We start from the raw sequence: 16,473 nt of genomic DNA on the forward strand, positions 1-16,473 counted from the left end.
CTTTACTACTGAGTGAAGAGGTTTGTTTGTATACAAGTGACGAAAACTTCAGGCTTTGATAGCAAAATATCTGCACGGTCATGATACGGAAAATTGATGGTGACAATGAAAGGCCAACTTGTTAGCTATCCGGTGATGGGTAGCATTTAGCTAGTGAGAACTTCTATCTAGACTTAGGGACCGCATTACTCCTGTGATTCAGTGTGTAAGTCAATGGAGCTTTTAATGGGCGTATGTTACCTTCAACTTTAGACAAACAGGAAATGGCATTGCCGCAGCAAAATATGTGGGAACATCTATATTTTGAGTTCGACTTAATTCCCCCAGTCCGGGCGTATGACAAGCCGTTTTTACGTTTTATTCATGAAATGAAGATATCTTTAAAAATATTTTGCGATCTAAACAAAGTAAAATGTATAAGAACAAGTCGTACTTATAATTTTATTTCGAAATTTTGCCTGCTTTATTTGTAATATCTCAAAATTTCCTCTACATCTGCCAAAATAAGGATTGTTTATAACGGAATTTCGTATCGTTACTCTCCAGCGTTAGTAAGACTACCTCATCGCAAAGTGTAATTTGCTTAACTTAATGGCTCCATTGACCTATATGTACACAGTAAAGTTCGTCACTTCCAAGCTACCGTCGGTAGCGGTAGCGGTGGATTGAAGTTATTAAAATTTGATATGTCCTATCCACCATACGAGTAGCTGATGGCTTGGGCGACCACAGAACAATCTATTTTTGACGATATGATAGTTCAGATTTTGGGTTAGAAGAGGTCGAAGTTTAGCATAGTACCCCCCCCCCCCCCCCAACCTATCTGCCAGCTCTTACTGCATGGTTGGATTTTTTTTTTTTTTTTTAATGGTATTTTATTTCATCCTTTTCAATTAACTGACTGGTTGTTCAGAAATACAAAAAAAAGCCTGGCTCAAAGTATAGATTAACCCAGTTACCCCAGTGCTATACAAATTTACATTTAGGCCTATAGTGGCTTTTAGTTTTCGATAAAAAGCAAACCTTGTCGCTGGCGTGCAGGCAAAGTTCTTTAGGAGTTCACTGGTGCAAATCGTTTGTATCGAGAGTTCAAATTCCCATATAAGTTCTACTCGACATTCACAGAACACACAAACAATTTTTTTTTAAATTACTGGTTATCATTTCGGGCAGATCAGTGTTTACATTGTCATACAAAATGGCGGTTGTTAAAGGTACCCAGCTGACGGTGATTCTGTTAACTTTCATTTCGTCTTTTGCTCCCGGGAATGCTCTGTTTAACCTGACGATTCTCCACACGAATGACATTCACGGGTTATTCGACGAAACAGACGTCAGCGGTCTCCGCCCATGTACGGACGATCTCCGCAGTCAAGGTGAATGTTTTGGCGGGATCGCTAGGCGGGCGACAGTTATCGATGACGTCAGATCTACCACAGAGAATGTCATTTTGCTCGACGCAGGCGATCAGCTGCAGGGTCCACTGTGGTTTTATGTTTACCGTGGGACGTTAACCGCCAAGTTTATGAACCGGCTGTCATATGACGCAATGGTACGTTAGCGTCCTCTCCGTCATGTTTTTTTTTTCCAGTTATATACGAATAAACTATCATGTAAAATACAGAAACAAGTAGACAATAACAAGACATCACTACAAATGTGTATATATAGAAATAGGCTGTAGACATGAGAATAATTATCAGTTATTTTATACAAAATAAAACAAAACTGTTAGCAAACTGCTCTTCCTTTCATCTCTACATACCTTGTCTACTAATCCCCTTACATTTATCTCTTTGTGTTCACCATGCTCATTAACCTGTCTGTATTCTGTGCGTGTTTTTGTCCGTTCTGTTACTGTTACTTGTCATTTAGCCTTTGAAGAAGAAACGTCAGGCCAACTTACTGTTACACATTTATTTATACAGTCGATAGTTTTCTTGCAGTTATTTATACAGTTTGACACTACATGCATTGTCAAAGTGTCCAGTTGCTGCGTTACAATTATCTCGATAACAAAGTATGATAGTTTCCTTGAGTTGTTAAGTTACACTTACAATACATCTTAAAGTCTCAGTACGGTACGTGCTTGCCAAATTTAAACGTCGACCTTTCCAGCTTACTGCACTAATAGCTCAGTGAAAATGAAACCGTTCTATGTAACTTTCATATCAATATTCATTAGTTTTATTGAGTTATCTGTCGTTAACAAATATGAGCTGAATATAATTCGCCATTATATTTTTTAACGAGTCCGTAGATTCTACAAATTTCAATCAAACTTTGCAAGCCCTGCCCAACAGATCATGCGCCAATCAAATCTCTTTGATTTGTTTACGACAATTAGGCCTAGGACTACTTTCACTTTCGTGGCTAGAGGCTATAATTTTACAAGCCACAAGAAACAATCGTGAGACATACTGTGTCCCCCGAAAATTATTCGTAAACCACCCCCCCCCCCCGCCCCCGCCAACACACACAGAGAAACACAAGGTGAGAATTCCTGGATTATTTAGTTTTGGTAAATATTTGTAAGTTTTTGTAATTGATTAACAACTCTTCTTCATTAGATGATCACATGCATATGAAGGCTTAACGTTATTGGTGATTACGTAATAGTTTTAATTTTGTTTCATGGTAATGGTCCCGATGCTTTTTCACTTATATGACAAATGTTCAAAAGAATATACTAACTTTTTTCACGTTATTAATATTATTATTATTATTATTATTATTATTATTATTATTATTATTATTATTATTATCATTATTATTATTTGAAATGAATTCTTGACTGGTAATGACAATTATGAATTTCATGGTTACTGGATCTTCAATAACGAGAATTGACCACATTGAAAGACATAAACTGTTGAAAGAGATGGCTGGGTGACTGAGAAAAAAAAAATTGATCAAAAAATTTATTTATTTATTTATTTAAAGGATATGTCTAAAGCTAACAATAGGAGAACATATTCTAAGCACCGGTGTCCCCTAAATAGTGTCTTGTGTAATAGTGTTTAAAGAGTGGTAAGAGTGTTTACATCACAGTTTGTTAATTTAAGCACTTTAGGCAGTTGTCTGCGTGACCTGCGCTGTTTTTCCTGCTTTGAACGGATGATATTCGAACTACAATATCCTATTCTGTGATAATCTGGTCTTTGTATTGCTTTCTGACTTCTCGACTTGGAGCCAAGGACGGGTCAACTTTACAGTAGCATACTGCAGTACAGTGTAGTACGTATGGTATCGTAAAGTATATAGTGCAGTGCAGTGTATTACAATACGGTGCGGTGTAGCGCATTGCAAGCAATGTTGTACATACGGGAATGTACAGTGTACTGAAGGGTTGTACAGTACAGCGTAGTAGCATACAGTGCAGTGTATAGTATCGTAAAGTATTGTGCAGTGCAATGTAGTACAATACGGAGCGGTGTAGCTCATTGCAAGCAATGTGGTACATACATGAATGTACATTGTACTGACGGGTTGTACAGAGCAGTGTAGTAGCCTACAGTACAGTGTAGTAGTATCGTAAAGTATAGTACAGTGCAATGCATTACAATACGGCACGGTGTAGCTAATTGCAAGCAATGTTGTACATACGGGAATGTACAGTGTACTGAAGAGTTGTACAGTGCAGTGAAGTAGCCTACAGTACAGTGTTGTATACTTATAGTATCGTAAAGTACACCACAGTGCAGTAGAGTAGTGTCTAATTTATACACACAGCACTGTGGTAGGCGAGATAAAAGATTCCATTAATTTCTTCCTCAGGCATTGGGACAACATGATTTTGATATTGGAGTGGACAAACTCACTGAATTTATTCAGAACCTGACATTCCCTATCTTAGCTTCCAACATCGATGCCGCCGAGGAACCTGGCTTTGAGGCGGTAATCGCGTCTAGTACGGTACTGAACGTGAACGGTTATAGTATCGCGGTAGTGGGCTTTACGGACGAAACTAATGTGAACTTTTCAAGAACAGGTATTGATCGTATAGTTCTCTATTTATCAACCTGAACTATTGTCAATACATGAATGTTATCTGTAACTTATTGTAGACCAAAGGAAGGCAATCCATATAGAAAATATTCATAACTAATGATAAACCTTGTTATTCAGGAATTTATAGAAATTCCCAACTGCAAATTGATCCACCCCCACCCCCTTCCCCTCGCACATAAACTAATCCGAATTCCATCAGCCAGCAGTTAATATAGCCTACTATAGTACGAAGCCTACGTTTGTCTCTCAAACCGTGGCCTTATGCCGACTTTTAGCTTAAAAAACAACCCTGCGTTTCTATCCAAAAATTTGTCGATGGAAATCAGCGCAGGACATATGAGTTAAAACTTAATACAATGGCACTAAAAGGCACGTTTATATATAACAATAGTATATATGTGCTCGCCATGGCATGTACAACGCTTACAATATAGGCCTAAAGCTATATTTACTCTTGTCTGATAATGATCACGTTACACCTAAATGAATCAAGCAAAGGCCCCCATAATTTTCAAAACTGCCTTTCCTTTCCAAGTTCAATTTTTGCGTCTGACGAAGCAATGCAATTGTAAAGATGAATGCAGGTATAGACAAGGTAACACAGACTCATTGTGTTGCTTGAACGAACATGAATAGCTTGAACAGAAAGGCTGGTAGTTGTTAACTGTAATCAAGAACGCCCATAATTTCTAGTAGGTCTATGCATGCAGGGGGACGGCGGACCTTTGGGGGAGAAAATATCTAAAGTGCTCCATTCTATATATGTACGAAGTCTCCTTTGTTTGTTTGTTACAAGCAAGTAACCTTTTCCAAGTTTTGTGTAACTAGACAATGCACTATTTGCTATGTAATAAGTGCGCTTTGGAGGAAGAAAACCCCAATGGCATTGAAATCAAATGGATTTCTGGTACGGAATGCATGCACAGAAGATTTTGTCGGAAAGCCTTGAGGTAGCTTTATTGGCATCCCCTCAAATCTCCCCTCCCGCCCCCCTTCATTGATGCCAACACACTGTGGTATATAGCGATATAGCGATTTAGCAATAGCTGGTCAAGCGTGCACAAATGGCACTAATGGCACAAATGGCACTAATGGCACAAATGGCACAAATGGCACAAATGGCGCAAATGGCGCAAATGGCACAAATGGCACAAATGGCACAAATGGCACAAATGGCACAAATGGCACAAATGGCACAAATGGCACAAATGGCACAAATGGCACAAATGGCACAAATGGCACAAATGGCACAAATGGCACAAATGGCACAAATGGCACAAATGGCACAAATGGCACAAATGGCACAAATGGCACAAATGGCACAAATGGCACAAATGGCACAAATGGCACAAATGGCACAAATGGCACAAATGGCACAAATGGCACAAATGGCACAAATGGCACAAATGGCACAAATGGCACAAATGGCAATGGAAGACAAGGTTCAAAATATTCACTTTTTTATAAGACCATTCCAAAAAGTATATCAAGCTGAATACAGTACAGCTGCAAAAAAAAACGCAAAAAAAAAAACTGGTATGGAAGCAACAAATAGAATTATTACCTAGTGACTAAATCTATTCGCGGAGTTTGTAACAAGTTAATTTTTCTTGAACTGTTACACACAGTATATATATGTTGATGAAACATGCGATGGACAAAATCATACACCGTTACGTATCAGAACAGATTAAAAGATTAATGAATATTCATTAGCTTCATTATTATGATGATTATTTTGTATTTACGTCATACTATTTTACCAACAGGAGACCTTATGATTGGTTCATACATCGATGCGATACAAATAGAGGTTGATCGTCTGATTAACGAGGAAAACATCAACACTATTGTTGTTCTAGGTCACTCTGACTTTCCAAATGTCCTGTCAGCGGCATCACAAGTACGAGGTGTTGACATCTGGGTAGTCGGACGGTCTCCAATCTTTCCTTTCAATGGTAAATTACAACATTTTCCATTCCTTGCCGGAGGCAAAAGGAATCTATACGATGGTGATGGCATGTGTGTGTTTGTGTGTGTGTATGTATGTGACACTTGCTTGTAAACACGGTAACTCAAAATGTTAATGGTGGATTAACTTCATACTTGGTATGTGGATCCGTCTTATGGAGTACAAAAAGCCTATCGGTTTCTGTGAAGTTCAATGGTCATTTTGGGGCAACAGAGGTCAAAATCTGAAAACCTTGTGAACACGACAACTCAAAAAGAACATCTTTGTTTAACTTCTCACATGGTAAGATTCAGCCTGTTGAGTAAAAGAACCATACTGATATTGGTGGAGGTCAAAGGTCATATAAGATAAACATTTAAAGTGAAAGTCTGAAAATCTTGTAAACACGATAACACACGAATTGTATCTTTCTTGACCTTCATACTTAGTATGCAGATCCAACTCGGTGAGTGCAAGAATCCTATTGAAATTGGTAGAGGTCAAAGGTCACACATGAGGTCAACAATCATCCAGGTCTGAAAAAAACCTCGCGATGTCTCAAACGTTAATAGCTACAGTTAATCTGTGAATTCTCCAATGCTATGATTTTCGTTTGGTGCACCTCGGTTTGGTCAAATTCAGTTCAGTTTAGTTCTGTGAAAAGGCTCTTTAGGTCTTCAACGAAACATACCGTCGATATTGAAGCATTTTGGTTTAAAAAAATTCTATACTGTAAAATCCTTATGAGAGAACGGCAGTGGTTGATGCCCACAAGGGATTGCTACAAATCTATTCTTGTTCTCACTTAATTCTTGGACAAATATAGCTAACTTGCTACATTATATATTTGACAGTTATTTTAAATTATCAGAGATTTGGGAAAACTTCACGCTATTTGGCCAGCTTTTGAAAATTCAAACCAATCGCGTGCACACATAATAACGCAGTAAGTCAGTACATAATAATACTGTATTACAGTGTTAAGCTAAGAGAATACTATAGTTTAAATGCTGTTTTATGCTTTTCATAACAAACAAATCAATTGTTTTTTGTCTTCACTTTTCTGTATAAATTTGGGTAGTGGTGAAGTGGAAGAGAGGGGGAGGGGATGGGAAGGGGTAATGGGGGGAGGGGTGGTGGTTGGTGTGGTACAAAAAACAAACGATAACCTAAAGCGGTCTATGCTGGTTGGTTAGTGGTGTGGTGTATCAAACATACTATAGTCTAAAGCGGTCTATGGTGGTGTGGTGGCGGTGTGGTGGTGGTGTGGTGTGGTGGTGTGTTGTGGTGGTGTGGGGTATGAAACATTCAATAGTCTCACGCGGTCTATGCTGGTTGGGTGGTGTGGTGGTGTGGTGTATAAAACATTCAATAGTCTGAAGCGGTCTATGCTGGTTGGGTATTTGGTGGTGTGGTGTATCAAACATACAATAGTCTAAAGCGATCCATGCTGCCGTTGGGTGGTTGGTGTGGTATCTAAAACAAACAATAGCTTAAAGCGGTTAATGCTGATAAAAAAACGGGATTACAAACGTTGTATCTTAGAATCGAAATAAGCCATTGGTAGTGTGTACTTTACCTATATCCCTTACGAAACAATAGCTTGTTCTTTTCACTGCTTTTGTTCTGAGGCATATCATATATTTAAGCAGCAAAACAAAATTCATCATAGCGATATAATTAATTGCATTATTACGTCATATATCTTTCAGGGGAATCCCCAGAACCTATGTTTCAACCGAATACAGACTACCCTGTACTTGTGAGCCCCAGTGAAGAACCCGACCGGAGTGTTTTGGTGATTCAGACCCATTCATATGGTAAATACCTGGGACGTCTTAACGTTCAGTTTGATGAAGCAGGAGAAATTAGCTCATACGATGGTAATCCAATACTACTGGATGAGTCAGTTGCTAAGGGTAAGTTCATTTCAAACGGTAATGACATCATATTCGTCGTTCGAATTACAAACATGTTCAACATGATAAGGTCATCGTCATATTCATCGTCATCGTCGTCGTCGTCGTCGTCGTCGTCATCATCATCACCATCATCATTATCATCATCATCATCATCATCATCATCATCATCATCATCATCATCATCATCATCATCATCATCATCATCATCATCATCATCATCATCATCATCATCATCATCATCATCATCATCATCATCATCATCATCAACATCATCATCATCAACATCATCATCATCATCATCATCAACATCATCATCAACATCATCATTATCATCATCATCATCATCATCATCATCATCATCATCATCATCATCATCATCATCATCATCATCATCATCATCATCATCATCATCATCATCATCATCATCATCATCATCATCATCATCATCATCATCATCATCATCATCATCATCATCATCATCATCATCATTATGCTCGCCACTTCTGAGTAGCAATAGAAGTACAATGATACCCCAACGACTCCTTATTTAATCAACTTCCCACATTTCCTCCTTAGACGCAGAAACGGAAAATCTGCTTGAAATCTACCGTGGCCCAGTTGAGGCATTAGCAGAGGAATCAGCAGGTTACACTCTGGTACCTTTGGATGGTTCATTCGAAACTTGTGGCAGAGAAGAATGTAACTTGGGAAATACCATGGCCGATTCTTTCATGGATTATTATCTGAGTAATGACTCTTATCCTTACTGGGGTAACATCAACTTTGCCATCTCAAATGCTGGTAGCATTATTGCTTCTTTAGATCGAGGTAAGTGTTTCAAACAAAGACACAGCTATGACCTATCTACTGCATCTCACCGCTGTCACCATAGTAGTCTCCGCGTTATCGCGTAAGTGCTACATCTAAGCCAGTGGTTCTAAAAGTGGTTCCTGCCGCCCGCCGGGGGCGCTGGGAAGTCTCAGGGGGCGCTACAGGGTACACGGTGAGTAGGGGGCGTTGGCACTGATTTGGGGATCCCTGGCGATAACGACACATCACTGCAGTTATTTAGGGCACAATAAGGCATCCAGGGGGTCTGGGAACAAAACAAAAAATAGTGTGACCCAATGTTATCCAAAAATGGTATTAGAAATTCAATTACCCCACCCCTAGATCCAATTTCTTTCGCGTTTGGATTATATTGTAGCAGAGACATCTCTTGTAACTCTTAAGCGCATAGCGCCACCATTTCAGCCTGTCATTTGAGGTATTCCCTGAGCTGGTCACTGATTGCGAAGTCGAAGGGGGGGCTGGTAGGGGGAGGGGGACATTGGGACAGTTCAAGATGGTTGAAGTGGGCGGTCGTCTAAAAAAAGTTTGAGAACCACTGATCCAAGCGATGACGTTTTATACAAAATTCTGAGAAGTACTACCCCTCGCAAAGTAACATGACAGTTCACCGACTTTTCTTAGGTGCGATAATGAGTTAAAAAAAGGCAACTTAAATCGCTTGTTGTTTCCATCCCACCGCTGACACCAATCATGAGACAGTGTAAGTCTGCGAAAATAACCAAAGTGTAAGAGTGAATAAACGAAGAGAAATGCCCTTTCTCGTTTTATGTTACTTAAAGGCATTGAAGACGCGCCCCAAACCGCGTGCGGCCATCCGAAAATGTTAAACTTTCCGTTGCTTGCAAGTGACGTTTTGTTCGTGTCGCTACAAAATGCAGACAGTAATGAAACGTGATACCTTGTTATCTTTAGCTGGACCTGAGATGTCCATCGCTGTATCGTTTGTTCACTGTGCTGTGGGTATTGACCACAGCTGTATATACTGACTGTACAAGTAGTGTCTTATTACCGACGGTAGCAAGCTGTGTGTGTATTTTCTGGGATCGATGGTGGTGTCTAACACTTCTGTTACACCTCATTCGAAACTAGGTCAGATTACCGGCATTAGACGTTTCTTTTTGCGCGAGTCTTCACACCCTGTAAGAGTAAGAGTAAGAGTAAGAATAACTTTATGAATCATTAAAAGGGAAACTATACTTACGAACAATATGAAGTGACGGTTTTTAGGACAAGTACCCCGGCAGACAAACTGAGCTCTAATCTCAGTTATAGTCTTTACTGCTTGCTGTTCATGAAATTGTATCCTAAAATCTTGAGCGGTCAAATGAATGCAAATGTGTGTGCGTATTATCATGCAGAATGTCACACGCAGATAACACACGTAATATCTTGCCCGAAAAAGCCAAGAACCGATTGATAGTCAAGTCGTATGTTAAATCAAATAGAAATAATAATGCGCCCTCTATTTCATTTCCACATCATGTATAAACATCACATCTCACGAGGACCTGGAATTCTTTTGTTCAAGTCCTCACTCAGTCAGTCAGAATACAAAACAAGTGCACCCACACCCAAGAGTGCGCACCCACACACACTTTCTCACATGTCTGATGTGGTGTGAAGTACAATATCTCATGTCCCCATATACATGATGATATGTAGATAAGAAACATGTAGATATATAAAACACGTCACTCTTGGATGACTACCAACACTCTTGACAATTTTTAATGCATTGTAAAAAATGTATACTTGATACTATAAAATTCTTCACATTCTCAAATGTTTTTGGACTGGAACTGAGTATGTAGTAGAACATTTAACTTGTTTGGTTTTTGTAAAGTCTCTATGCGTTGGGTGACGTTTCTTTGAATAAATGTTTGAATTATCACACTGTGCAACATTTATCAAGAAGATATAGTTTGTGAATTCACCATTAGATGCAACGTGATTCTTTTCAAAGTTAAGAGAAGCCAAAATAATATATTTGATAGAATTACCGTTAATTCCAGACATTAATTATATGGAAACCAAAACAATAGTAGGTAGAATGATTTCTCACTTAAAATAGGGACGACTAATCTAAGATTTTAACATCAAGTTTTTTGCCACAAGTGTTTTCCCTTGATTGATATTTATGTTGTATACAGGTGATGTGACCTTCGGTGACCTCTCCTATGCCATTCCTTTTGGTGATTATTTGGTTGTCGTGGAGATGCGAGGTAAACATGTCCTAGAGATGTTGGAGCACTCAGCAGCTGGACTGGAGCCAGGAGTCGGTGGATACGAATTTCTACACGTTTCGGGTAACAACAATTCTCCTTGGGTGATCTCGAATACTCAGAACGCCTCTAAAATTGCCGGCCGAAATACGAACGAAACACTCCGTATTTTATTTATAAACAGGACTAAGAATCTGAATCCCAATTTCGAACGACGTTCCCATGCAGGTTTTATGTAATTCGGGAAAGATTTGAAGGAAAAAATTGGTTTTTAACATTCAGAGGTTTGATTTCTAAGCAAACTTTTTGGCAGATTGGCAGATTGTTTTGGTATAAATGTCGGTTTGTTATTCGTGATTAATGTTTGTGTGCTGAAAAGGGAGTAAAATTTGCCGAAGAATAAGCTGCATGATAATGTACGTACCTCAAGTTTCCACGGTCAAGGGGCCTCAGTGAATGCTTCCAGGGGCAAGGCATACCAACGCAGAGTCTATGTAAACTTGTTTGTTTGTTCAACTATATTTCAACCATCAACGTTATCAACATTTTACATAATTCAAGTATATACATACAAAGTATATGGTTGTGGGGATCCTCGAAAAGTTCATAAGAACTTGTAAGTGAGGTATCCCCAAAATACAAACTTACAAAGTATAACAAAGGTACAAAGTATGACAACAACAAAATGTTACAAGAAAATGAATAATAATAATAAGAAGAAAAAGTGTGGTGGGGAGAAGAAAAAAAAAACTTTAACAAATACGTGGCCCGAATGTTAGACTAAATCATAAAATTCTATTTGAAAGAAGGTAACGCTTTAAATTACGTTTGAATGAGGATACATTATTAATTGAATGCAATGCAGTTGGTACGGAATTCCAATAAGAAATAGCAGAGTATTTGGCAAAATGTTGACTACTTGCAAGAGAATAATGGGGAACGGAAAGTAAATTTGCATTGCGGGTATTGTAAGCATGAAAACAATTATTTGATACAAAAAAATAGGAGAAGCTACTTGGTAGATTGTCGTGAAAAAAGTTATATACAAAGATTAAGGTGTAGTACTTGACTAATTCAAATATGGTTAAGAGTTTACTGTCACAGAAGAGGCTGTACGAGTGACTATTGTAAGGAACATCATAAATTGAACGCAACACTTTCTTTTGTAGAATAATGAGCTTATTAATATGACTAGGATAAGTGTAACCCCACACATTACAACAATACGATAAAAAAAAGGCAAGATAAGAATATTATATAAAGTTATCAGAGTTTTAAAGGGGACAATTTTTTTTAAACGATTGATAATGCCAATGGCTTTGGACACTTTTCTTTTTAAGTTCTGAATATGTGGGATCCAACTGAGATTTTCATCTAGGGTAATGCCAAGAAAATTTGTGGAATGGGAGAAAGGTACTGGCGTTCTATCGATTATAATCGCAAGGTTGGAAGAAACTATTTGTCGTTGATTGGGATGAAAAATAATGGTGGCAGTTTTTTTTAGCATTAGAGAAACTTAGAGAAAGGGCAGCGGGGTTGAGTAGGAGGGGTTAGGGGTACTGGGGGGCACGTAGAAGGTGCCTTAGAACAACACAGGATGTGAAGTTAGCACTGAAAGGTGATCACTATAAACACATTTCAATAACCTACCTTATATCTTATACACTCCACATGTACATTTTAAATAATTGAATCTTTAATAATTAGTTCATTAATTAATGATAATCTGATTATTGTCGTTCATTTTTTGGAAGGTTTGCGTCTGGAATACGACCTGTCAAAGTCGCCTGGAAGCCGTCTTGTAAGTGCACTGACGTTGTGTACAGAGTGCGAGATACCGCAATTTATACCGATAACCGACGACGTCGTGTACACGTTTGTGACCAACAGCTACATATCATCGGGCGGTGATGGCTATACGGTGGTTGTCGACAACGCCATTTCCCGCACACGCGGTTTGTGCTTTTAAAATTTGATCAAAGATGGCGCATATTATATTTACCCAATCGTATGAGGCAATCACTCTTACGATGCATAACCTCACTAAGCGACGCCCCCCCCCACCCCTTAATCAGTTATATTCGATAACACTCAATGCGTAAGGACAAAAATATAAAGTGAAATTGAAGTATTTTGAATGGTCATAATATTTCAAACCGACCATTTGTTTAGGTTATCTTAACATATTTACCTATATACCTAGCCTACGTTTGCATATACGAATCGGACGGAATTTTGTTTTCATCATTACAGATATGAAGGTTAATTTACTAGCGACTTGTACTAGAGGAATACCTCATAGTGAGATTCGAAAGGAACATTACCCTCTATATTTTTGTTTGAGTAGATATATGTTGCGGGTGTGGGTTGTGGGGTGTGGGGTGTGGGGTGTGGGTGTGGGGTGTGGTATGATACCATACTGGAACAATCAGAGGTAAAATGGATGCAATGAAAAGATCCCGAGAGCCCTTGTAAAGTTAGGCTACTTCTTGCAGGCTACTGAGCACCAAGTTGTGCCATGGATAACACATTGAAATATTGACCGCCTAATGTAAGGTACTTTTTTATTTATATTTATTAAATTTTCTAGGGAAACCTTAAGTGAAAAATTCCAAATCTTGAGTGTAGGCTTGTTACAGTTGATAGAACTGTTAATTGAAAATCAGTTAAATTATGCTCACTTCATGGGGAAAATATCTGTTATTATGTTAAGTGATTATACCTTCGTTAATGGTTCAAATTGGACTTTTGTAGCCTAATTTTAGGAGTTTTCACTGTAGTCATGACCAAACCCGGCTAATGTTAATCCGATAATTGTTCGGAGTATTCCCACACAGTGTAACCTCAGTACACAATCGTGGTGGTGAAAACCGTATATATACTATGTGCTATTAATTTACTTGTATATTTCACAACCGTCCATGTAAGGTAAACATCAAAACAAGAGAATAATATATACGCTCAGAGTCACCAGTGGCGGAGCGTCCATACAGTCAGGGGGCGGATGCCCTCCCCCCCCCCCGACTGACTCAAATGGACTGCTGACGCCCTTTGCAGCTTTTTACCACTTTTCACTTATTCGCGGAAAGGGTTATCACCGGCGATCTAGGTAGTATCTTTACTCAAAACATGTCTGTACGCTCCGCGCCAACCTGTGGTGGCGCTCCGCTTAGATAGTGTCGAAAGCGCCCCTACAGACCATTCTCGCCCCCTGACCAATACTCCTAGCTCCACCACTGGCTCTGACTCCCCGAATCCCTTCCCCAGAGAACCAGATGAAGGTATTCTCAATCGGCTGATTCAGTTTTCAGATCTGACCGAAACTGAATCTGCGCCGAATCGTGGCGCTTGAATGTTTTTATTTTGTTTGTGTTTTTCATTTAAAATTTGCAGATGGTCCAGACGATAAAGATGTCTGGGCACGCTACTTGCGGAAGACATCGCCAGTGTGGACTGGGATCAGCGGAAGAGTGACGTTTACAGAGTCGACGAGCGCATGCGCGAACCCAACTACTAGTTCTATTATCAAACTAATTTGCCAGTTGATTTAAATATTTTGATGGGTACTCATTCCTGATCTGGGGGGTAGGGGAGGGGCGGAAGAGGATTCAATCAGGCAAGGGAGGCATAAATATCGATGGACACTGGGCATGCGACTTTGTAGTAAGGGGCAAACCACAATATTAAGAGCAAAATTTCAAACAAAAAAGATCCTACAGGTTATATATGATATGTTATTATATGCATAGCCTACATGTTATATGTAATATGTTATTTTGTATAGCCTACAGTTTACATGTTATATGTTATTATGTATAGCCTACATGTTATATGTGATGTTATTATACATAAACTACAGGTGTTATGTTATTATATGCATAGACTACAGGTTAAATGTAATATGTTATTATGTATAGCCTACATGTTATATATAATATGTTATTATTCATAGCTTACATGTTATATGTGATATGTTATTATGTATAGCCTATATGTGATATGTTATTGTGCATAGCCGACAGGTTACATGAATATGATATTAAGTATAGCCTACATGTTATATGTGATGTTATGATACATAGCCCACAGGTTATATGTGATATGTTTTTATATGCATAGCCTACAGGTTATATGTAATATGTTATTATGTATAGCCTACAGGTTATATGAATATGTATTATGCATAGCCTACATGTTATATGTGATATGTTATGATGCATAGCCTACAGGTTACATGAATATGATATTATGTATAGCCTACACGTTATAAGTGATGTTATTATACATAGCCCACAGGTTATATGTGATATATTATTATACATAGCCTACGGGTTATATGCGATAAGTTATTATGCATAGCGTACAAGTTACATTTAATATGTTATTTTACACAACCTGCAAGTCATATGTGATATCTTATTATGTATAGGTTTTATGTAGATATGTTTTTATGTATAGCCTACAAATTATATAGGATATGTTGTTATATATATATAACTATAATACAGTTTTTATATAGTGCAGTATGACCGGTACAATTATGCTACAATGTATTTTGTACACTATAATGTGATTTGTGTATATGACAGAAATCAACTACGGAAGCGATTAATTGCAGCAACTGAAAAGTTAACAGCCGTTATTTTAATATATTGATAATTAATCATTATTTTATGATAACAATATTGATTACAATGTATCAAATTTATGCATATGCTACTTATATATGAATACATATAAATACATATACGAATACACACACAAATACTCACTCCTCTTCTCGAAATATTATAACGTCATTTATTTTACCTCTTCCAAATTCGAATCGTCCCCTCCTCGTGAGTCAAGCCGTTTTGCCTAGCCTATGTGACGTCATTGTGCTTCGCCTAATCTTTCTTATCTGATGTTAATGAAAACAGCAACGTAAGTTAGACGAGTAAGCAAAAATACAACCCCCCCCCACCCCCCCCCCCCACAAACAACAACAACAACAGACAAAGAAACAAACGAAAACAACAGCACCCCTTCCCTGTGCATTGTTGCTAAAACAGAAGATCCGTAGATCCCCTTTGTTCGAAAATTGCTAAAACTTTCAAACTAAATTAGACAAATTAAATGTCCCAGTGAGGAAAAAACATGCCTCGTGGGCGTACTTAGATGCCCCTTAAATAACATTTTCATGAGTTAAGCCCAAATTAATTTTGATACAGTTTGCTAGAAATTTAATCCTTCCAATTCAACCCCACCCCCCATTCCCAACCTTCTCAAGCCAATTTATGCCGCTACGCTAAAATAAATAATCCTAAATAACTGAAAAATAAATAATAAATAATGATAATAAGAAGAAGAAGTTTAAAAATGTAAATTATTATAATGAAAATGGATTAACCAGCGACAATTTGATCAAAGTTTTGAGCGATATCATAAGTATTAATGGTTGAGTAATCAATAGTGCATTATGTCACAATAGCAGGTGCTGGTGTTCTGCACATGCGCACAAATATTTCAGGGCTGA

General features: G+C 38.2%; 1 protein-coding gene and 1 long non-coding RNA gene across 2 annotated transcripts in view; one reads left to right on the top strand and one right to left on the bottom strand.

Annotated features, from left to right (window-relative positions):
• The window catches only part of LOC139969428 (uncharacterized), a 125,505-nt gene extending 115,386 nt beyond the window's left edge, over positions 1–10,119 (bottom strand). The window contains exon 1 of the long non-coding RNA XR_011793722.1: positions 9,811–10,119. This is a non-coding gene — a long non-coding RNA (uncharacterized lncRNA). The remainder of the gene's footprint in view (positions 1–9,810) is intronic.
• Positions 1,087–15,320, top strand: LOC139969427 (5'-nucleotidase-like). The gene is made up of 8 exons (XM_071974374.1): positions 1,087–1,552; positions 3,778–3,991; positions 5,781–5,969; positions 7,675–7,881; positions 8,461–8,712; positions 10,887–11,042; positions 12,713–12,913; positions 14,352–15,320. The coding sequence occupies exons 1-8, from the start codon at positions 1,199–1,201 to the stop codon at positions 14,507–14,509; spliced, it is 1,731 nt and encodes a 576-aa protein (XP_071830475.1). The 5' UTR covers positions 1,087–1,198; the 3' UTR covers positions 14,510–15,320.
• The last annotated feature ends 1,153 nt before the right edge of the window (positions 15,321–16,473 follow it).

This window comes from Apostichopus japonicus, chromosome 7 (assembly GCF_037975245.1).
Source record: "Apostichopus japonicus isolate 1M-3 chromosome 7, ASM3797524v1, whole genome shotgun sequence".
Taxonomy (NCBI): domain Eukaryota; kingdom Metazoa; phylum Echinodermata; class Holothuroidea; order Aspidochirotida; family Stichopodidae; genus Apostichopus; species Apostichopus japonicus.

Coding starts and splice junctions, on each gene's coding strand:
- LOC139969427 (XM_071974374.1), top strand. CDS start 1,199: ATGGCGGTTGTTAAAGGTACCCAGCTGACGGTGATTCTGTTAACTTTC. Junction 1,553..3,777: donor GGCTGTCATATGACGCAATG/GTACGTTAGCGT, acceptor TTTCTTCCTCAG/GCATTGGGACAACATGATTT. Junction 7,882..8,460: donor GGATGAGTCAGTTGCTAAGG/GTAAGTTCATTT, acceptor TTTCCTCCTTAG/ACGCAGAAACGGAAAATCTG.